Below are 24,556 nucleotides of genomic sequence, written 5' to 3'. Positions count from 1 at the left end.
ATACAACTGTTTTTCAGGAGAGGGAAAAACAACTTCCTGTTTCCTTAGGAGGGTTCCTGGAGTCAGGGGGTGATCTAGGAAACCATGCTGAGACAGGATGGGGGAGGGTTTGGGAGTCTGTCTGATAAAACACAGCTTTGTTTGTTATTGTAACTCCCTTAGTGTTTTCCTGAGGACTAAGGGTACTTACTCAGCATAGAAACATGGTTGTATGGCTTCGTTCTAATGGGTGACTTCAAGCAAGGTCAACTCCAGAATTTTATAATTTTTCATTTATTATATTTAGGCTGAAGCCTCTTCTTTTTTCACCTCTCCCCTTTTTCATATTCAGAGGCATAATTTTCCATCTTGTATAAGATGATTGAGGATCATAGTAGCAACAAAACTGCAACTAGATTGGCTACATTGAGATATGTTTTATTAGCATGAAGATCACTTTTTTTTTTTTTGTCAGTTGTGGGGCCTGAACTCTGGGCCTGGGCACTGTCCCTCAGCTCTTCAGCTCAAGGCTAGGGCTCTACCACTTGAGCCACAGCACCACTTCCAGCTTTTTCTGCTTATGTGGTGCTGAGGAATTGAACCCATGGACTCATGCATGCAAGGCAAGCACTCTACCACGGAGCCAGCCCCAGATCTCTCTTGAACTTACCAATGAAACAACTCAGGAGGACTCTTAAGCAGTAGTAGGCTCATAAAGCAAAAGTTTTGATTTATAACATTTCCCAATTTCCACCATGTAGATGTTTCTGTCACGGTTGAATTCACACTGCTAACATGAGGCCATTGAGCATGGAGTTGAGGAGGATACACTTAGCGCTTGCAAGTGCTCCAAGCCAGCTCCATTGGCAAGACCTTGGTATGCTTGCATAATTAGACGGAAGGCACATATGTTGGCATATGTATACAGATTTTATACATAAGTGTATATGGAGATATACATATATATGAATATATATGAAACTGGCAATGCTTTCTTCTGGGTTCTCTGCCCAGAAATGCCACCACAGCTTAGGTGCCATGTGAATTTGCTGTATCCACTGGTGCCTCTTGCTTTCTTTACTCTCAAAATCCTCATAACTGGCTGCTACTTGTTCAGATGCCATCCTCAGCCTACCACTCTTCCTTTTTTGCACACTCTGCCTGGAAGAGTGAATCTGTCCTAGTGGATGGAATCTGTACATAGTTCCAACTGACATGCTTCTCCCTAGTTTTAAGTGTCATCTATCTGTTGGATTATACTAATGATATGTCCCCAGAGATGCCTCAAATTCTCTCTCTCTCTATTTTTTATTAATAAGTTTTTTTATTGTGAAAATACCATATAGAGGAGTTATAATTACACTAGCAAGGTAATGAGTACATTCTTATCATTGTTGCCTCCTCCTTTGTTTCCCTTTCCCATCCCCGCACTCCTCCCTCCCCACACCCCATTTAATATTACAGTACTGTATGTCATCAATAATATGTATATATGTATCTCACTTATATTTTGAGTTCAGATAAATAAGACATAATGCTTTAAAACTACAATTAGGTCCCCAATACTGAGCAGGACATACTCACACTCCCCCAAATTATTCTCTTATTTAATAATTTATCCGAAATTAAAATTTTATTCTGCTATGTTTACCTAGCAAAAAGTGGATTCATGCCTCAAGTAGAAGTTCAGACAATGCAGTGGTAGCTCTATCTGATTGTGTATCTTCTTTAGATCACGGAATGGCCAAAATGTACATAGCTCCTAGGTAATCAGATGTGCTGGCCTCACCACGTGCTCCTTCTTGGGTCATGCATCCATGGTGCTTACTGAGAACATGTTTTGTTTTTTTTGTGGCAGGAAATTGAACATATGCATTTGGTTAATAGGGGGAGATGTGAAGATTGTATTTGTGAGTTGGCTTATGGAATTTCTCATACTTATGTGTCATTGCTGCTGGATGGTTAGTAGGTGGAGGGCAGTTGGAAAGAGTACAAAATACACTCTTGGTGCTTGGGACGCAGGTAGGGACAGCAATGTGCGTGTCCTTGACGTCTGTAAGATGTGGAGTTGGGTTTTGGTATTTTTGTGGGGTGTTGGCCACTGCACAGTGCTCCCTGTTTCCTCGGGTACCCAGGCCCAAGGGACTAAGAATGGACGCAATGCAGCCTGGCAAGCCTTGGAGGACCCCAGCCTTCTCCGTTCCAGTGTCAGATGACTGAAAGAATTATTTTGATGGGGAGATTTTTCCTCCAGATTTGAAACACTTGAGTTATTAAGAGTTATTTTTTAGAAAATGAAAGAATATTTATCTATGACTTGAAACAGATGAGAAAAATGGTGTATTCCATCTCCCATACTTTTTTCCCTCCTCTTAGTGACAATATTGGTAATTCTGAAATTGCACAGCTAGGACACCTGGGCAGAATTGTAGATATTTATCCCATAGGAGTTAGACCTTTTTTTGGTTGTTGTTGTTTGTTTTTAAAAATACTGAATTCTAATGACAGGAAGATTGACCAAAAGAACCAGTCAGGAAATGTTCTTATGACCTTGGTATCATGATCTTGTCAGTAAGGCGATGGCCTCTGATTGAATCCACATTGAGCTGTTTCCTGTTAGCGTGCTAACCCATGGGCCAGCCGCAGCCCTCCACGTCTCCTTTCCTAAGTCTGAGTTATTAAACGTTTGTCTGCCAAGAGCTCCTCCCCTTTTCTTTCCAAGTTTAATTCAAAGTTATTAAGCTAATACAAACAAAAACAGGTCCTAAAGTCTCTTAAAAGGATTATAGACTTATTGAATTTTTTGCTTTAAAAGTGAAGCTTGTAACATTTTAGTTTCTCCAGTCAGCATGTGTGTGTGTGTTTTCTATACTACTTCATCTCAAAATAACTTCAATAGCAAATAGATAACTTAAAAATATTGTTCTGAAAATTGTGCAATGTCTCAAATCTTTCTTGGTAAATTAGAACTCATCTTAAAAATTTTGGTTTCCCTCCTGGCATTGCAAATAAGCAAATAGACAGTAGAGTTTTTAGTAAATCTATAGAAAATGACATTAAAGCAAACATTCTGACACCATAAACCTGCATATTTATTTTTTAGGAGAATAGTTTTAGCACAACAACAAATCTGTTTGCCCTTTTATGATTTTGTCATTGTGTTCAATCATTGCATGAAGAGAATGACTTTTTTTTTTTTTTTTGGTGGAACTGGTACTGGAGTTTGAACTCAGAGTCTCATGATTACTCAGCAGGTGCTCTGACTATTTGAGTCATGCCTCTCGTCTTGCTTTTTGCTGCTTATTTAGAAGATGGGGTCTAGTGGGCTGGCCTTAAACTGTTGATTCTTCAGATTTCAGCTTCCTGAGTAGCCAGAATTACAGGTGTGAGCCACTGGCTCCTGGCTCAGAGTTTTAAAATCTAAATATTAAACATACTTCATTAGCCATTCTGTTAGATACAAACACCAAGGAATCAAAGCATGAAAGAGAATCATGTGTATACATTGAGAGTTTGTGTGTGTGTGTGTTTTAAGAATGAAAGCATGGCTGAAGGGAAGCGACTGGGTTAATGAGAAACATAATTCCATTCCCAAGGGAGAACCCTGGCTTCCTGCCAGATCTGTTTTCTGGCAGGAAAGGGAGCTACTCCACCAGGTCTTTTGACAAGCATTTTTCTTTGGGTTTGAATTTTTGGTCACATAAATACTTAGTGAAAAATTAGTTCTTTCAAGAAGTCATTACTTTCAATAAGAAAGACTTAGTTTTAGAGTGGAGTTTGTATTTTAAAATAAAAGAAGACTTGTTAAATTTCACATTGTTGAGTAAGGGAGCCCCATCATTATCACAAAATAAGGAGGCATTACCACAAAATAAGGAAGCTTGATTTAGAATTACAACTTGAATATCCCTAACTCCAGAGAAGCTATTCCTTGTGTTGTTAACACTTGGCACACACACATATTTTTGACTGTTACTTTTTAAAAATATATAAGCAGGTAATTATTTTGAACACTTCTTTTGAAGTGTTCAAATAAAAAAATATAAAACAGACTTTCATTTTAGTGCTCTATTAAGAAAGAGATCAAAGAGAAATGGATGTTTGAATATAAAAATTAAAATAGTTTATAATGTCTCAGTCTCTCTTTGCTTCAAGTGAAAAGTGGTAAATATAATTAAATCTTAAGCACATTTTAGTGATTTACCAAGTCAACATTTTTCTGAAGTATGTTCACTCCAAAATGCTGAAAGACGCTCAAGAATAAAGGGAAATTCATTTAGAAATGTCACGCACCATATCCTTAATGACACGTTAGCACTGTAAGGGCTAAGAAAAGCTGCGATAAAGAAGTGTCTTTGCCTTTCATGAACTCGGGAGTCTCCAATCTTGACCACAGCACCTTTTGTGAGCACTGCTGTTTTACAACATGAACTTAAAGCAATACTGCACCAAATAATTAAAAATCTAATTAGAGTTTGAAACCATATACCTTTTCACTTACTGTTTCTACTTTAAGTTAGCTAGATTTTTCTGGGAAACACATGGATATTACTTGACACTGGACTTCTTCTAAAACTAGTATAGAGTAAGAAAAAATAGTAATTAGGCCTTGATCTGAGTCAACAGTCCTAAGAACCCTAAAGAAACATTTGGTATTTTTCATGAGCTAGATCTGAAAAAGAGGTTCTTCAAATATTTTTAAAAACATTAAAAAAATGAAGACAAACACTATATAAGTTGGAATTCTAATATTAATTCTTGTTACCAATTAGACAGGATGACAAAACTAGTTTAAAAGTGGTAGCTACCACTTGAATCTTTCGGGAAGCAATACCTTAGTTAATTTCCTTCCATTTGTTTAACTTCTGACAGAGCAGGTTATGATAAAGCTGAAAGTACAGTTTAGTAAACACAATTATCCCAATTAACATCATCAGAGAGATTTTTTCTCTTCTTTAATTTTTATATCTAAGAAAATCTAATACAAAAAATCAACTTAGAATAAACTGCCTGGCAGGTGTTTTTTTTTATTAATAATTTTTTTTATTGTGAAAATACCATACAGGGGTTACAATTACATGAGCCAAGGTAATGAATACATTTCTTATCAAGCATTGTTGCCTCCTCCTTTGTTTCCCCTTACCACCCCTGCCTTCCCACCAAAGTTATAAAGTTCATTTTTTGACATAATGTCTTATACATCTAATTGTTGCAATGGGTCCACCTGTATCCCTATTTAAACAATTTGTTTTTTCCCTTCCCCTCCACAAATTATACCAACATCAAATACAGTGAAAGCAGGAGTTATACCGTGGGGGAGGGACATACAAAGCAACAAGGAAATCATCTTGTAAATACGTTAGAAACAATAGCAAGAAAGAAAAAACATTTGAGTCCTTATCTTGGGGTTCATTTCGCCTAACATCAACTTATCTGACCTTTTCTGCTTGACTCATACATATACTAGATATTGCAAATAAGGGAAATCATGGGACCTATGTTTCTTTGGGCCTGGCTTACTTCACTAAATATAATTTTTTTCCAAGTCTTTCCATTTCCTAACAAATGCGGCAATGCCATTCTTTCTGATGGAGGCATAGAATTCCATTGTGTATATATACCACATTTTCTTGATCCATTCATCTACTGAGTGGCATCTGGGTTGGTTCCAACCTCATTCTGCAAGGAAATAGAAAAGGCAATCCAAAAATTCATATGGCACAATAAACGACCCTGAATAGCAAAAACAATCCTTAACAGAAAGAACAGTGCTGGAGGCATATCAGTATCAACTTTCAAACTCTACTACAAAGCCATAGTAATCAAAACAGCTTGGTACTGGCACAAGAGCAGACCTCAGGACCAATGGAATAGAGTTGAAAACCCAGAAATGAACCCACAGACATATAGCCATCTAATCTTCAATAAGGTAACTAAAAAAATAAAATGGAAGAAAGACAGCCTCTTCAGTAAATGGTGCTGGCAAAATTGGTTAATCGCTTGTAGAAAACTAAAGCTAGATCCCTATATATCACCCTGCACCAGAATCAACTCCAAATGGATCAAAGACCTCGGAGTCAAAGCAGACACTCTGAAAACATTACAGGATGGAATAGGAGAAACCCTAGGTCTCCTTGGCACAGGCCAAAATTTTCTTACTAGAGACCCAGAAACACAACAAATCAAAGAATGGTAGTTTTTTTTTTTTAAAAAAATCATTTCAAATTAAGATTTGCTTCAGAAAAAGATTTGTTAAAGTGATCTCTTCTTGGTAGGACATTCATCTTAATGCTTAGGACAGACAGCTATAATTTGTCAGGTACAGACTTATTGTACAATGCAAAGTACATCCATACTTTCCTTCAATTTAATCCTCTTCCCTCATACTTGGTTTTTAAGCTTTTACATTTTACCACCAGTTTTTAGGCATTATAGCTTATGTCTATGAATGTAAAGTTATATTTAGCAATATTATCTGCAGTTTTATTCTCTTGATACAGCTGGTTCCTAGGACTAAATGCTTTCCTTTGTACATTGCAAGTTTCCTGAAAGTAATTCTCTTGGGCACACCATCCTTTCCATCACTCCCCCAGATGAACCCAGGGATGCTTGGAATAAGTGCTTCTCAGCCCACTCTGTTGATAATGATTTGAATCAGACTATGTGCAGCCTCCAGTGGGCTAAGGGATATCAGCACAGTTAGATAGCCACAGGTTTCCATGGAGAACATAGTGTACCATACCCAAGGTTTTGAGAAATATGAACATGATGTCAGTGGGCTCACACAAGTTCTAAAACGTTTTTACCAATCAGCTCCCAGTACCACAATGGGTTGACTCCCTTGGCACACCACCAGAGGAGCTGTCTCTGAGAATGAGTTTCAAAACTTTCCTTGGAATAATATAAAGAGATTTGAGTGGTGACATTTGCTAAGCACAATCCTGCGATCATAGAAAACATCACTGATAAAATATGCCACATATTTTATGATGGGAGGGTAAGTGGATGCAAATAGAACCAGTATGAAGTAATGCTTGCACTTCTAGAAAGGAAAGGAACACGCATACTCATATCCTTCGTCACCATGACTACCACCCGACACTCATAGGAGACAGCATTGCTTTATATAACTTATAGAGAAATTAAATAAGAGCAAGGAGAAAGTCCAAACTAGGGCTTTGCCTTATTTTAATGTTTTCAGTTTTCCATGAGGGCGTCAATTTTTCTGATGGTAATCATGAATTTATCATACAGGTTGAAGGGGACCAGCTGCCTCCAGGGCACACAGTCAGTCAGTATGAGACCTGTAAGATTAGGACCATAAAAGCTGGCACCTTGGAGAAGCTTGTGGAGAACTTGCTGACTGCTTTTGGGGACAATGACTTTACCTATATCAGCATCTTCCTGTCAACCTACAGAGGCTTTGCATCCACTAAAGAAGTGCTGGAGCTGCTGCTGGACAGGTAAGGAGTCAAAGGGCTGAGGGTCGGGAGGAAATGTAAGGCTGCCCACAGCCAGGACGCACAAGGTTCTGAATCATGCACACGCTATGCTGAGAGGCAGATAGATTGAATGGGAGGACCTTTGGAACAAATGACATGAAGATTATTCAAGAGCCACTTATATGGTCTGCCTTGGGGAAACAAATCTCACTGATAATCTACAAAAGCCCAGCTTGACTGTGCATACCTGAAATCCCAGTATTCAAAGGATATGGCCAGAGATTTGTAAGTGGGTCCAGCCTGGGTGACTGAGAGATCCAATGTCAAAACAAACAAAAGAACAATAATAACAAATCCCGAACCAAAACAAGCACACCAAAGACTTAAAAGTAGATATTATAAATCTAGATTCAACTGTTTGTAGGGTTCAGTTCTTATTTGCCAGCCTAAATTTCTAATTTTACAGAATTCGATTCAAAATGTGCATGATTTGTATATAACTCCTATAAATAATCTATTGACCAGGAATCTTAAATAGGCTAATCTGCATTAAGATGTGGTGCTCAAATCTTAAAACTACAGGAAGCTGATAGTTGTGTCAGTCATCATGATGATGATAACTGTCAACAATCACCATGAATTGCCTAATGTATGGATAAACTCGGAAATATCACTCTTAATCCATTTGGTTAAGACACATGTACAGTTGAGTAATGTTCACTGTAATGCACAAATGAACAACCTTTTTGGTTTTTTTCCCCCTTCTTAATTAAAAAAAATTAAAGTACCATTAAATTGACTTGGTACTGAGAGAAATAACTGTCAGCCAAACAGTTGCTTTAGAATCCTGAAAATCCTCATTTAAATCTGGATATCCTGGGTTTCTTGCAGAAGGGAGGAGATAGACAAGGTGCTTCCCTTGGGTTTATTGAATATTCACTCCTTTTAACTCGATTAACTTTATTTGCTTCTAATTATTGCTATCTAATATGAATTTTTTTGTGTACTAAGGAAATCAAGGTTTTGCTTATTGTCAAAAATGTTCTTTGTTAAGCTGGGCTCTATTGGCTTGCTCCTATAGTCCTAGCTACACAGGAGGCTAAGATCTAAGGATTGTGGTTAGAAGCCAGCCCAGGCAGGAAACTCCATGAGACTCTTCTCTCCAATAAACTACTCAGAAAAGCTGGAAATGCCTCTGTCACTCAAGCAGTAGAATGCTCGCCTCAAAAGAAACTCAGAGACAGCACCCAGGCCCAGAGTTTGAGCCTCAAGACTGGCAAAAGAAAAACAAGTCCTTTCTTAATTTGTTCGTTGGCTTTAAATGTTGTCTACTTCTTAATAGTAATACTAAACATTTTATCTCAGCTTTTAGGACTTTAACAATCAAGTTTCTATTCCAGCATAAGTAAACTTATGGACAACAGTGTCCCCAAATTAGTTGTCGGTCAGCTTTCTATCACTATAATAATAACCTCAGATAAAGTGATAAACACAAGAAGTTTATTTTGGCTCAGAGTTTTGGAAGTTCCAGTTCATGATCAGTGTATGGTTTTTTGGTCTGTCGTGGGGCTTGAACTCTGGGCCTGAGTGCTGCCCCTGAGCTCTTCAGATACCACTTGAGCCACAGCAACACTTCTGGTTTTCTGGTGATTTATTGGAGATGAAAGTTTCATGACTTTTCCTGCCAGGGCTGGCTTTGAACCACAATCTTCAGATCTCAGCCTCGTGAGTAGCTAGGATTACAGGCATGAGCCACTGGTGTCTGCTTCAGTGTATGCTTTTTAGGCTTGTCATAGTCACTGAATACTGGAGCAAAGCTGTTCACCAAAGTGATCTTGTGTTAAAGGTTCTACCACTTCTCAGTGGCCCAGTGAGAATATTCAGGATGCAAACTACAGCAGTAGTCTTTTTATAGGGTAGAATGAGACTATCTGGATCTGCTTTTATTCTTTTTTTTCTTTTATTTTTGTTTACATGGTACTGAAGAATTGAACCCAGGGCCTCATGCATGTGAGGCAAGCACTCTGCCACTAAGCCGTATTCCCAGCCCCTGTTTTTATTCTTTTATTCATATTCAGAAACACTCAGTAGATGTTTTGTTTTGTTGTTTTATATCAACCATTCATTTGGTTATGGGACCCTGGGAAACAGATCAAGAAGTTCTGTATTTTTGTTGTTGTTGTTTTTGTATAGCAATTCTTGCCAATTTATTTACTTTTCAAACTTATTTTAATGCAGTTATACAAAGGAATTTAAATTAAACATGTCAGTTTATGACTATAATGCATTTTGATCAATGTCACCCTTCTGTCATTTTCCTGCATCTCCCCCAAACCCACTCATCCCCTCAATTTTCTACTTCCATTTTCACAAATATATATTGAATAGTATGACAGCATATTAATCCTGGAATGTAAACTTGTAGGACTGGTGAGTCATTTTTATCATTGCTGGCTTACTTATATAATAGTTCGTGCTTATACATAGAAATTGGACAATTATGTGACTTTGTTTTGGTAGTTCATACTTATAAAAAGATGCAGTATGCTAACTATTGGTAATGCTAACTATTGGTAGACAATATGAGGAAATAGCTCACAATCTTTAAAACCTTAAAACACTTGTACAAGTTTCCTTTGGAATTGGTAACCTCTTCTACTTAGGGGCCAATTCCATTGCTAATAGGCCACAGATGTTCATGATGGACAAAGAAGGACGCGTGAGTTCTGCTGTCCATCCAAACAGTGGACACACATACAGGAACCAGAGTGTTTAGTCTATGGCTGGTAGACATCCAGCTTTTATTTGACCAGTTTTAAAAACTTGACTTTGTTTTTCTATGAATAGACATATTAGGATTTAAAAAAATACAGCCTGGATGGCAATTATTAAATAACAGAATCAAGGTAAGTTTAAGTGGCATTGAATTCACACTACCATTTAAGATAGAACTGAATGAAGAGTTAAGATTTATTTTGTACCCTTTGAATGGGCTCAAACTTGGCTTGCTTCTGAAAAGAGGGGAATCATGTAGTGAACACCCACAGACTATATAGAACTCACGCAGGTGGAACTCAGAATATAAGACTTAGTTTTTTTTCTCTGCAGTGGATTTATTAGGAAGCTGCTAGTACTTAATCTCCAGGATCCCCCACTTTGCAATATATTCTACATAACTTTATGTTTTTAATATTGTATTCTTTTTCTTTGAAAGGACCTCTCAAATTACATATGCTTCTCCTATAAAACTGAGATCAGTCCTTCATATTTTACTGCAAAAAATAGGATTGGCACTTATAGAGCAAGTAGATAGCAGCTCTTGGTGTAAAATGACGCCCTAATATGTAGGCCTGATGAAGCAGATGAAGCAAGGCTTGCTGTTCAGAGAAATAAGTCCCATTTGTTTTGCTTTCTTTGCAGAAACTTAGATTGTCCATTTATACCAATCTCAACATGAATATTTCTTCCTCACACTTAGATTTTCTGTGGGTAGGCTTCAATCCTGATTAAATTGAACTAAAACGCACATTCTGTGAAACACTTCATTTCTAAATGGGTTGTTGGAACTTTTGATGTTGATAATTAGGAGGAAGTAATTTTATTCAATTCTGAATAAACGCCTCTTCTGAATTTAAGCATTAGGAATGTTATTTTCATGAGAGTAGATTATGTTAAGTATGTTAAACTTGTTTATGGGCCTCATACAATTTTTAAGTTACTTCTTTTTGTTTCTTAATAGATTGCCTATATTTTGTGAAATTAACACTAAGAAGTTATTATAGCAAGTGCTAATCCTATAATAACCAGTCAAGAATAGATTGAAGGCAGATGCTGCAATATTTATTTCCTACCAGAGATCAGCTTAATTGAAGTCAAGCTTCAATTTCCCTTCAGAGTTACCAATTGTGGCTTCTTGTATAGAACTGTTTGCTTTCAGAGAGTTCTTTTTAAAAATCTGTTTATAAGTCTGTTCATTTTGCTAACAGGGGCCTGTGTGAATGATAAATGGACAATGGTGTGAATTTTTGGTTGGTTCCATTTGTTTACTATGTCCTTTACATATAAGGGCCCTAGTTTCCTACGTTTCTTAGCCATGGCCAAGTCAATTCTAGGCTACATTGGTTTTCCTCTTATCTAAGAGGAACTTACGTAATTTGGGGTTAACTATTTGCATTGGTACTTTGAGATTTTATTTGCTCTATCTTCAAGCATACATTCCCTCAAAAAAAAAAAAAAAAAAAAACAAAAAACGGTTCTTCCCACTGTACCACTTGAAAAAGAACCAGGTTCAGTTAAATGCCACTGAAAATGTCCAACCTCAACTGTACTGAGAAATCCACCATGTATACAAGTATGGAGATTTTTCTTCAGGGAGGTGACACAGAGACTACTTTAGGACTATTTCTTGAACATTTTCTGACAGCAGAAATAGGCAGAATGTCAACAAGGTACAGAGCAGGTCTAGGCCTCTAGAAACCTTGGTCAAACCACTTGTGGCACTTGGGTCGCATGGTGGGAAGCACTGAGTAGCGTTCTGGGTTACTCCTTTCATTTCAACTGAACTTTCCCAGAGGAAGACTCTTGGGGAGGTTAAAGGTTGAAGCCATCTGTAAACCTATGCTTTAAAACTTGACTTTGCTTATTTATGTCACAGAGAAGAGGCTAATTCAGTGGGTCTTTGAACTCATCTCTTCTTCCCATGTTTGCTTGCCATGTGTTTTCACAGACTTTATCTCATTTCGTTTACTTATTATAACCCCATGTTTACAGATGAGAGCACTGTGGCTCAGAACCATTCAACTAGCCAGTGACAGAGCTGGAATTAAAGCCTATTCTCCCTCTTTCTGACACAGAAGCTCTTTCCAAGTGTACCATGTCACCTCCCATGATTTTTAAATGTCATTTTTAAAGGAAGAGGTGGTTTGGGAAGTACTCTTTAGTCACTACCTCACTACCTCATTCAGTTTTGCTTAGAAACAGCATTTCTTGAGCTCTGCTGAAGCAATTCTCTATGAGGTGGTGTACTAAACATTTGGTAGAAAGCAATACAAATCTATTCAGTTCCCAAATGTTTCTTAGTATGAGAACCTGGCTGAGCATTTTTGAGTTGCATATATGTTCTGAATTACTTTTTGTTAAACCTCACTTAAAAATAATTAAGTTTTTATTTAGTGCTGAGATTAGACTAGGCACTTGCCAAGTATTTATAGATGCCTGCTGGCACACAGCACTCACACAAGTAAAAAGATTCCTTCTAATTCTTTAAGTAGGAGGCAAGGTTTCCGTTATCTCCCTTCTGTTCTTCCAGATCTGCTGTTGGAAGCAGATGTTGGAGAGGCTCATGTTGACCTGCTCTAGTGACCTTATCCACCCCCACTGTGGGTCTCTTACACAATTAACACTTATACTTAATTATTATCAATGAACTTATAACTTTTTATATTTCTGGTTATCCCCAGAGTGATTTATTAATGTTTAACTCCCATCACTTGCATAGGAAAGTTTTTCAAAATACTGTCATACCATCCTCCATTAATTATAGTAACTCTCTTCCCCAAACTGCCCACAGGGCCAAATGGAAACAAGTAGAATGTTTGTCCTCTCCAGCCCCCAAGTGGAAAAAAAAGACAAGATTTTTTTGATTAGTTGGCTCCAGCATGCACATGTCATGTATTTAGTGAGAAAGCATTCTGGAAACTTTAACATTGCTTTATTCCTGGCTTAACATGCAGACATGCATGCTGCATTTTAATGAAATGCATGAAAACTATTTCTTAATATTCATGGTGGAGAAGGTTGAGTATTCAGGTCTGGGTGTTGAGGAATCCTTGGGCATAATAAACTCTTGAATATGTTATGCATTAAAGACAAATTGCATGCAGATCATATTTCTGCGACTGAGTAAAATGAAACCATTGGCTGGTATAAATGAAGAAGAGGATTGCAACAAGAACTACGTGAATCTTTGGATATTGAAATGTCTCCAAATAGAAAAGAACACTGAATACTTGGTAGGGCACAACCTCTGTGAAGGCCTCATGCTCTTTCTGGTTCATACTTTATCTGGTGAAGAAGTACTTAGCTTGGAAAATTGAAGATACAACTCTGATAATGATTTCATCCATTTATGCAAGGAAACCAGTCACTGCCCCCTCATAGATGTTACATTTGAAGCTTTAGAACCTATGCATTTGTTTGGTTTTGTGGCAAAGGGAATTGAGGTTGCTGATGGTATTATGGTTGCTAATCAACTTTAAAATAGGGAGATTATTTTTGAATTATTGAGTGATCAGCTGGGTTTTTATCAAAGATAGAATCAGAGAAAGAGCTAGAAGGATGGAAACAGGATCAGAGGGATGCTGTGTTGCTGGCTTGAGGAAAGGAAGGGACCAGCAAGTCCATAGGGAAGACAGTTTATTCCTAGAGGCTCTAGAAAGAACCTGTAACTTGATGGCTACTTGATTTTAGCTCCCTGAGACCTGGGTCAGACCAGACATACAAAACCATTGGGATAGTAAACTTGTTTGAATAACATAATAAATTTGTTGGAGCAAGAATGATTTAAAAAAAAAACAAAACAACCAAGGAAATCTTGTTAAATAGATTGACTCCAACAATTGAGTGCACAGAGACTCAAGGATGTGGAAGGTCGGGTGTTTGCCTTCACCTTTGTTCTATTCAGAGCCTCCTGCCCTGGTCAGCTGTGGCCTCCACACTCACCTGCCGGAAGCCAGGCAGGAAACAAAAGACTCAGCTGGGCCACAAGCATTGTTACTATTTTTTCCCTGTAACTATGCCAATTGCTTGGGATAACCAGAAAGCTTTTAAACTGGTACTATTTTAGAATAACACCCTTTCCCCCCACCCATAATCACACGAAGAAAATGGGAATAAGTTTTCTTTCCTTGTGGCTTGGTTAGCTATTGATTTTTTTTCCCCAAGTGGTCCTGACTTCCACCCAGCAGTGCCATGGGAATGGTTGGTGACTCCAGAGCCCTGGCATTATGGGGTGGAGGGGATTGGAGCGACAGCCCTGGTTAGAGGGATAGAAGGATGTTGTTCGAGTTTCGCTACAGTTCACAACCAGACAGACTTCCTTTTCCTGAAACTGGATTTATAAAACTTAGAGATAAAAAAATGTTTCCATGAAATCGTGCTTTTATATTTTCAAAACAAAACAAAAATGGCATGCAGTTATCTTCCCCTCCTCCTCTTCTTCTTCCTCCTCTTTTTTCTCCTCTTTCCCCTCCATCTTCAAAAAGAATATTGAATTGCCGCCAGCTTGTTTTTTTTTTTTTTTAAGCTATGCTATAGTTCTAAACTACAAAACTGAGAGGAAAGGGAAAGGCAGTGATACTGTCTAGGGTTCTAATATTCAGGTTCATTTTATCTGCCAATTAAAGAATTAAAGGGCAGGAGAGTGTTTAAAGCAGAAGAACACGTTTACTTGAAAGCAAAAGAAACAACAAATCAAAAGAATATTTAGCTCCTCAGAGCCTGGTTTCTGAGGCCTCTCTTCAGGGCCCAAGATAGATGTCTCTGTCCCTTAGTGTAAGCTCCTGGTCTCATTGGTCAAAGAATGGATACGCTTTGTGTCATGTCTTGTGATTGGTTTGCCTGCCTCAAAACACCAAGTGTGGAAATTGCTCCGTGACTGGAAGCCGTATCTCCAGACACAAGAATAGAAAGGGTTCCCGATTTGGATGGAGGCTGAGGATGGGGGGGCTACATACCTGAGCCATAGCTATGAAGGGCACATGTGTCTTATTGAGTCATTTCCTTCCAATTCTGGTCGCCATCTTTTATTCTTAGCCAGGGAGGCTTAATTTGCCCTCAGCAATAACTGGAAGATTTTAAATTCATCTTTGACCCTCCCCCCTTTCTTCCCCCCCCAACCCTGCCCTTTTCTTCTCTTCTTTCTTCCTTTCCTCTACTCCTCCATTACTTTTTTTCTTCTTTTCTTTCATGCTGGAAATAGAACCCTATTAGTAGGTCAAGTGCTCTACATCTTGAACCATGCCACTAGCCCTCTTCTAGCCTTTTCCAACCATGAGAAAACTTTTCCTAGAGATCCAGACCTCATGAGTGGAAGGCACAGCATGGGGTTCTCTGGTCAAACTTTTGAGTTCTTCCTTTCTGCAGGAGAAAACATATTTGCCTTCTTGTTTTTGATCCTTGGCTTTCTCTTGAGCAACCAGCTTCACAATGGGAATAGGACTTTTGCAAGGTGGGCTTGGTGGCTTTGACCTAATTCTTGGTCAGACTTGAGTGAAGAGGTGCCTGCTATGATGGATATTATTTCTATGATTTCAAAACCCCTGTAGCTGATCTGTGGTCCTCAGCCCAAAGTCTTCACTATGGCGTTCTGTGGTGTTCCAGACATCTGCAGGCTATTCCAGCCATGTAATTCTCCTGAGTCAAGGTCAGCTACTGGACATTTTTCTCATACTTGACCTGTGTTCTATGGGTCAGTTAAAGAAAAATACCTAAATGTTTCAAGGTTGGAGTTTATTAAAAAGCAAAGACTCCCTGAGGTCCTGGAGTCAGCAGCTTCCTGTGAGGTCTGTATTTTCCTGCCTTCTGTTATTTCACCATCCCCAATAAGTACCTCCTTCCCCTTTTCCTCCCCACAGCCTTTTCTTATTCATAGAAGTAGAAGAAAACATAGTGTTTATTAAGTGTGACCCATGTGCAAGCTCTGAGGTTCAGCAGTAAGCAAGATAAAAAACTAAAATGAAAGACTTGCAGCAATCTTGCCACAGGCTCTCTGACCTGTCCCTGTTTCCTTCATGCTTCCCCCCTATTCACTCTGCTTCTCGCCAGCCTTAACAACACCATCCTGCTGCTGATCCAAGGCTTTATACCAGCTCTTCCCACTGTTGTGAGACTCTTTCCTTAGACATCTATCTACAAGACTCATTGCTTCACCACCTTAAATCACCTACAAATTGGGCCTTCCCTGAGCACCCCACATGACCTTGTGTCATGCCCAGGAACTCTTACTTTGCTTTATTTCTCTTCATTGTGCTTTCACTTACTGGATTAGTATGTATGAACAATTATTAGATTCTTTTCTATCTGTCCCTTCTACAACAGGGACTTTCGGTTTGTTCAATGATATATTCTTCATGGCCAGAATGGCATAGTGTTTGAAAACAATCCTCATTGAATGAGTACAAGAATGAATAAGTGAGTGAATGAATGAATGTAGGAATGGCTCATTGGTTCTAATCTTGAAGTGTTATGATGTGGTGAGAGAGACATAAAATGAATAGGTAAATATGATCTTATAGCTTGTGTGGGAGGGTAGTGACTGAAACTGGGCTCTAGGGCTTTCTGGTCAAGATCCAAATCCCTGCTTCACTTACTGGCTGTGTCTTCCAAGGTTTATTACCTAAGATCTCCTCATTTGTCTCACCTGTAAGATTGAAATAACATCACCTTATAGGATTAACCTGAGAATGAAATGAAACCACCCTGTAAAACACAGTGCCAGGCAGATAAATAATTGTTAGTGCTATTATTATTGGCTCATTGGCCAGACTCAAGTAGAGTCTAAGAAGTTTTTCAGGATTTCCTCTGTCCTGTCTGTTGTTGAGACTTTATTGTCCTAGAACAAAGGTGAGGATGGGGCCCAAACACAGTCTTGTCCTAGGGGACAACTTTATCTTTGGGTTTCTTTCTTTCTTTTTTTTGGTCGGTTGTGGGGCTTGAACTCTGGGCTTGGATGCTGTCCCTGCGCTCTTCAGCTCAAGGCAAGCACTCTACTGCTTAAGCCACAGTGCCACTTCCGGTTTTCTAGTGGTTTATTGGAGATAAGAGTCTCATGGACTTTCCTGTCCAGGCTGGCTTTGAACTGCAATCCTCAGATCGCAACACAAATGAAATATTTTGCTTCCCAGATGGGCTCCAGAATATGGACATCCCCTCTGAAAAATAATTCTTTCCTGTTTAACTATCAGCAGCCAATTAAACAGTATGTTGACTTTTTTTCTTTTCTTTTTTCTAGTAATTTTTAGGCTTCAGCATATAACTGCCTAAGGCTGTACTTAGGAGGTATTTGTAAATCTTTCTTTTGCCTTGTGATAACAGAGAATACTATGTTGAAAGTCATCTGACAATTTGTATTTTGATTTAAGTTTTATAAGTTGCCATTTAAAGAAGGGCAATTGCTCACTGGTAAGCCCTCTTAAGATGTTAAGGCTTTGATCTTAAATCCTAGGGAGGCTTTGCTGAAATTGGAGATGGCATTGCTGACAGGTTTGTCTGTAGCTTTTGTACTGCTGTTAATTAAACACACATATACACACCCTTTATTTACTAACCTGGAGTAAAATAATTGAACTTGACTTTGATTTTTGATATGTGCAGGTTTAGAGAAACATCAAAGTAACATTCTTAATCTAGTAAAACTTTACTCTCAGACAAACATGAAAGAGTTCTTGATCCCCAAAGCTAGTTTATCTTTTTTGCTGTAAAGCATTTATTCTCCTCAATGATAAGAAAGGTTCAGGGCTAAGTGAACATCCCTGCCCGGTCCTTTAAGTTTCAGAGGGTTATGCTCTGTGCTCTTATCCTGCGCATAAGAAGCTTGCTGTGTAGCAGTACATATACTTATCCATGTTTTTGTACTGTTGATACCTTCAAGATCTCCATCTTAAAATTCTTAAAGCTTGTTTTTATCTTAGTTTTAGATCTATTGAATAATTATGTATTTTTGTGTTCCTAAGCTCTTTATGCTCCTAAGCCCTCAGAAATGAAGGCACAGCAAGACGAAGACACTTAAATAAGCAGAGGCAAGTCTGAACCCAGTGATGGGGAGATGTGTTATGTCTGTTTCTGGAAGCCCCTGGAGGCTCATTTACTCAGAACTACCACGTGTGTGAGTGCCAAAGAGACCAAAATCCTGTTCACATAGAGTTTACCATTCTCATGGACAATAATGATAGTCATTTTCACAATTATGATTATCACAATAATGATAGTCATTTTAGAGTATATTGGGGTGTTAGAAAACAATAAGGTGGCAAAGGGGATGATGTTCAAGTTGATTTGAATTTTAAATAGGATGCTCAGGCCGCACTGATAAGGTAACATTTGTGGAAGCCAGCATTGGCATAAGTATGGGAAAGAGGCAGAAGCAAATGTAGATTTTGAGGTGGGGTCGCCTGCTGGGTAAGGGCAGGAGGATCCAGTGGGGCTGGGAGCCAGTGAGTGAGAGAATAGGAACTGTGAGAGATGGGTACAGCTGTTGGGCTTTGTGAGAAGATCAAGACCTTGACTTTTTCTCAGATGAGAGTTGTAGGAGAACTTGAGTGGAGCTGAATCTGGTTTACGTTTACCAGGATGGCTGTGACTGGGGCAATGCGAAGAGACTTACATTGACCCAATTCAAAGATGGTGATGGAAGCAATAGAAGGGATGGGAGTGTGTGGATTCAGGGTATGTTGTTAAGGTAAAGCCAAAGAGTCTTCTGATTGATTGGGTGGAAGAGAGGCAAGGATACTTGCAAGATCTGAGCCTAAGCATCTGGACCATGTGTGCTGCCACCCATACCTTATTATTGATGTATATTACAGGTCTCCCAGTTATTATCAGATGATCACTCCTGTCCTGATTGTGAGCTTGTGGGCACTCCAGTAGCCAGAGATAGCTATGTGATCTTCTCAGCAATTGCCGAGGGATGGTATTAGCTAATGAGCAAGAACTTTGTTATCGGCAGATTATTGGCACTGTTTGTTCACATTTTCTGTGGGATTATGATAGGTATTGGTGCCATCAAGCATCTACTTTAGCTCTTGGAAAGTTCAGGAAAAGAGGAGGAAAGAAGCTAAGGTAGAGAGGAATGACTAGGAGATCCTGGAAGCTTAGTAAAAACCTCTTTGAAAAGAACAATATCAGGGACAGTAAAGTGTATGTCTTTCTCTTGAAAGGGTTTTTCTTTTTTAGTTCAATCTCTTGTAGTTTCCAATTGGAAGATAAAGAATAACCAGAGAGAATGCGTAGACTAATTATTGTGGCAAAAACAACGATTAAGTCCCACATTTTGTCCTAGAGGGCTGGCAGGAGAAGAGTTCACGGGTCACTGTAGTCAGATAGTTTATGAGGCACAGTGGTTTTCCAAGAGTCTTCCTCTTCACTGTACCCACCCTAATCTTTCCAGCTTCTGCAAACCACCAAGTCTGTTGTAAGAGAACAAGAGGACAGAGTTCACTACGATGGTGGTCAAGCATAGAGCCAAAAACACTCCTATTCTATTTATTTACCCATAAACCTCATTTCCCATCCCTACTTGGCTCAAGTGGGGGTGGGGGGGTGGAGGATATCTTAATCTGACTCAGTTCTTATCTCAGGAAGAGCAAAGGGTAGCTCCGGAAGTCCTGTAAATAGGTGCAGCACAGAATGAAGAGGAACAGGGAGGGTGGAGACCAGTGGAAACTATCTTTGTGAGGCCAAGAAATCCATAAGGCTGATGAGCTGGAGAAAGGAGCAGGTGGGGGGCAGAGTGCCTAAGGGCACCAACTGGAACCTACCAAGATGGGGTGAAAGGGACACCAGATGGACTGGCATTTGGTCAAGGCAGATGGTGAGCTTTTATATTTAAAAGGATTTGTAAATCCCAGGAACAAGGAGCCATAAGGGTACTAAGGGCCTTTAATCCCATTATCGAAGACAAGAGTGTGCTCTTTAAAAATGTAAACCCACCAATTATAGAATTTTTGTTATCCAAACCTTGAGGCAGACAACCAGGGACTGGTTGAATTAATTTAAGCCTTCAGGGACTGTGAATTCTTTCTCGTTAGAAGGAAACACTGCAGAAATAGTCTAGGCATTAGAAGTTAACAGAAAGATTCCCGCTCCAGAACTCAATGTGAATATACTAAATGTCCTCGGAACCAAACACAACATGATGTTTTTGTACAAAATGGGCTTGCTCACATGTGGAGTTGGAAGAACAGCTAATCATATACATAGCAATTGCTCAATATGTTGAGTAAAATTTGAAAACCAAAGCATTTACTGCTTCCTAAAAACATCCAGCCTCTAAGCCCCCTTCCTCAGGTGTTGAGTCTAGACCAGCGTGGCTTGCACTATCCACGGCTATTCTCCTGCAAGCCCACGATACAACGTCATATTCCGTCCCTTTTTTGTATCCCAACACTTGTTTGAGGGCCTAGAGTTATTTCCCAGTCTCCCCCCACCAAACAGGACTCGTCCTGAAGGAGATTAGACTCTCAGGTATAATGTGGAGATACTATTTTATGCCCACATATGGCTCGAGCTCTGAAACAGTACCTACAGAGCCATATGTCTCTTGTGTGGACGAAGCAGAGGGCAGGAGTATAGGCTGTATGCAGCAGAATTCCAGAGGAATCTGCCTGTTTTGTGTCACATAGTGTCTGATTCTCCCATTGACATCAACAATCTACAAAAATTCGTAGAAATGTTAAATATGAAGGGAAGATTTTAGGCTAGTTCTGGTGATTCACACCTGTAATTCCAGCTACTCTGAGGATCATGGTCCAAGGCCAGCTGGGGCGAAAGTTAGTAAGACCTTCCTCTCAATCAGTAAGCTGTGAGCCCAGCTACATGGCAGGCATATGCAGGAAGATCATGGTCTACCCCAGGACCTGGACAACAACACAAGTCTACTTGAAAAATAACTAAGGCCGAAAAGGGTTGGGGGTGTGCTTAAGTGGTAAGGTGCCTGTCTACCAAATATGAGGTCTTGAGCTCAAAACTCAGTACCAGAAAAGAAAGTTTTGTGTAGTGTGATTATCAAATCACTTTCCTGTTTGGAATATGCAAATGTACCCATTAAGTGACTGTTGATTCGATAATACTGTATCATGTTCAGCTATTTCATTAATATTTTCAGCTATTTCCTAAATGATTGCCATTGTTAATTACTCTTGAAAATAATTGATGAATAGCTAGGTGTTGGTAGCTCGTGCTTCTAATTCTAGCTACTCAGGAGACTGAGGTCTGAGGATCAAGGTTTGAAGTCAGTCAAAATAAGAAAATCTGTACGATTCCATGCCCAATTAACTAGCAAAATGCCAGGCAGGAGGCATTGCTCATTTCATGCCAGCCATGAGCAAGCAAGCCAAATTAGAGTGTGAGGTACAGACTTCAAGCCAAAAGAATGACTGTTATTTTCTGGTTGACATTGGAAAGAGTAGTTTTTCAACCCCACTGTTTTTGCTCACTTATTTTTCTGTCTTGAAGGTATGGAAACCTAACAAGCCCAAACTGTGAAGAAGATGGAAGCCAGAGCTCTGCAGAGTCCAGGACAGTGATCAGGAAGTGAGTATTTTCTTCCTACCCTGAGATCTCATGCAGACAGTGCAATAGAGAATGTAGTATAGCAGAGCTAGCTTTTCCTTCGGAATACTGCCATGATCTCTGCTAGAATATCTAAGCATAGACTTATTTTTGATGATCTACTTAATGTCCATTTATTTAGCCCATAAAAATGTATCCAGCACCTCTTATTTGCCAGGCACTGTTCTAAGGGATACAAGATAAACTAGTGAACATTAAAAAAAAGTTTTAGTTCTTATGAAGTTGGTCTTTTAGTGGAGAGAAACAAAGAGCAAACACAGAAACATGAAGAAGAATGAAACAGGTGGCAGATAGGTTCTGATGGTGTGATTGGTCACATGTAATATCCTGGCAGGGGTCCTGATCTGGCAATCTGTGAATACAGCTGCATGAGTTGCCACATAACCCTGTGAATAATCAGGCTGAGGGCTGTAGAACAGCTCCAAGGCAGAAACGGTGTTGGAGAAGCATAGTATATAAGCTGCAAGACCCCGGGGGTGGGAGGGGAGAAAGAGGGCTTATATAAGGTGGTGGTGGACTAGACCACCTGAAGATGTTAAGGACATTGGGAAGGACATTGGATTTGATTTAGGTTTTGAGAACCATGCTGTGGCCTAACTTATATCCCAAAAGGTTTGCTCCAGCTCTGGAACATAGATGGTGGGCAGCAGGGCTAGGGGAAAGGGCCAGGTCAGGGAGGCTGGTTAGGTCCCCTATATCCAGGCAAGGACTGACAGCAGTATGGACTGCAACAGCGTCAGCAAGCCTCTGCTGCTGAGAGATGTGCTGCAGTGGATGGGTTCACAGATGCCTCCAATGGCTGTGGTTTGAGTAACCGATAGGCTAGAACCTTGAGTGTATGACACTAGAAAGATCAGTAATGAAGAGCATGCTGGGCTGAGAGTGTGGATCAGTGAGGTTGTCTTATTAGACATGTTAATTTGGGTTAGTTGGATGAATCTAGGTGTCAGGGAGCCATCTGGAGTGGAGGTCCCTACTTGAGCAGCCTTAGTTTAAAGGGAGGAAGCATGGAGAGAAAAGAATGACCAGGATCTGGGCCTTAGTCCCTTCAGTGTTCAGAGTTAGGAACATGGAGGATCTAGGAAAGGAGATGAGAACAGAACAGCTGTGGGAAAGGTGAAGCAGGAACACCAGGGATTGGGTCTAGAACTCAGGGAGGATGCCCCACTGGATCAAAACTGCCCATAGATCCAGCGCGTGGAGTCTGGAAAATGGCTGCTGTTCTTCATTGCTATTTATTTATGTATTTTGGTGGCCCTGACAAGCTCAGTGTTGGTGGCTGGAAGTTAGGCCAAAAGAGGATGAAAGGGGCAAAGACTTTGAAACGTCTAAAGGGAAATTAAGAAATGGGGTCTGGGGTAGTGGGTGGTAGTGGGTGACCTGGGGTTTTATTATTTTTGTATGTGATTTTTTTTTAAATGGGAGATTGTTTATGTAGATGATCTAGAATGATCTAGGAGATGTTGAAGAAACACTCATGATGCAGAGGTGGGTGGCCACTGTGGGGTGAGTGATGGATGTATGGATATAGGCAGTAGTGCCCCAAACCTCTGATTAAATACTTTTTGGGGGACCAAAAGTCTGGGGGACAGGTCCTGTGGATTTTTTTTTTTGGTCAGTTGTGGGGCTTGAACTCTGGGCTTGGGCACTGTCCTTGCACTCTTCAGCTCAAGGTGAGTGCTTTACCGCTTGAGCCACAGGGCCACTTCTGGTTTTCTAGTGGTTTATTGGAGCTAAGAGTCTCATGGACTTTCCTACCCGGGCTGGCTTTGAACCGTGATCCTCAGATCTCAGCCTCCTGAGTAGCTAGAATTATAGGTGTGAGCCACAGGCACCTGGCTCTGGTGGATTTTTAAAAAATATATTTTTATTTTCTTTAAGTAGTTGAACAAGGAGTTGCTATTTTAACAGTGCTTCTTGATCCGTGTTACCCTTTTAGCGTGCCTACCCATCACTCCACACCCACCCCTTCCCTCACTTTTCTTAATTTTTGGGCTATGTATGGCTGTGTTTTTCGTTTGTTTTTAACTCCATGAAGAATTTACTGATGGTCTCCTTTCCTTAGCGAGTAGCAGATGAAATCAGAAATCAGAACTTTTAGAACTCTTGAGTTATGTTCAATGTAGTTTTGTAATTTTATAAAATTTCTGACTCACCAGTGTAGGCATCTGAGGGACGAGGGCAAGGTATGATGGGAGGGTTGCATTGTTTGTAGAGGGCTGGGGAAAGCTTCTGGGAGGAGGGGACATTTGGAGGATGGTTTGGCAGAAGGAACAGTGGGACCAGAGCAGAAAAATTTAGTGCCCATGGAATTTGGTGAAATAACACAGAATTGATAGTGCTGTTTCATGGTTTACATGTTTGGAGTGGGGGAATCCATGGAGCTAAAGCTCGGTTAATTACATTGTGAAAGAACTCTTAATTTCTCATGATGGGTTGTGATGGATATTTAGCTCTAAAATGCTCTTAAATGTTGGGTACCAATGACTTCTGACGGTAATCTTAGGTAGTTGGGAAGCTGAGATTGAAAAAATGCTGATATGATGTCAATCCCAAGCAGAAAAGTTCTTGAGACCACTCCACATCCCCACCTGCCGCTCCTCAACAGAAAAGTAGACAGTGCATGCCTGTTATCCTAGCTACTATGGGAAGTCTAATATATTTGGATCACATCCAAGTGCCCACCTGGGTAAGAAAGGAAATTCTAACTCGACAATAACCATTTCAGAAAAAGGCTCTACATGTAGCATAGCAGTAAAAGTGCCTCATAGCAAGCATGAGTCCCGGAG

The 24,556-nt window shown here is 39.7% G+C and overlaps 1 protein-coding gene across 2 annotated transcripts in view; it reads left to right on the top strand.

Moving 5' to 3' along the window:
• The window catches only part of Rgl1 (ral guanine nucleotide dissociation stimulator like 1), a 159,054-nt gene that overhangs the window by 74,471 nt on the left and 60,027 nt on the right, over window positions 1-24,556 (top strand). For both annotated transcript variants that reach the window (XM_042674286.1, XM_042674285.1), the window contains exons 3-4: window positions 7,234-7,442; window positions 21,651-21,728. In XM_042674286.1, the coding sequence (XP_042530220.1) occupies window positions 7,234-7,442; window positions 21,651-21,728 (287 nt within the window). The remainder of the gene's footprint in view (window positions 1-7,233; window positions 7,443-21,650; window positions 21,729-24,556) is intronic.

This window comes from Dipodomys spectabilis, unplaced genomic scaffold, assembly GCF_019054845.1.
Source record: "Dipodomys spectabilis isolate Male_0828 unplaced genomic scaffold, ASM1905484v1 ptg000019l, whole genome shotgun sequence".
Taxonomy (NCBI): Eukaryota; Metazoa; Chordata; class Mammalia; order Rodentia; family Heteromyidae; genus Dipodomys; species Dipodomys spectabilis.
Note: the sequence above shows the minus strand (reverse complement) of the source record. Positions and strands in the feature narration are given on the sequence as shown.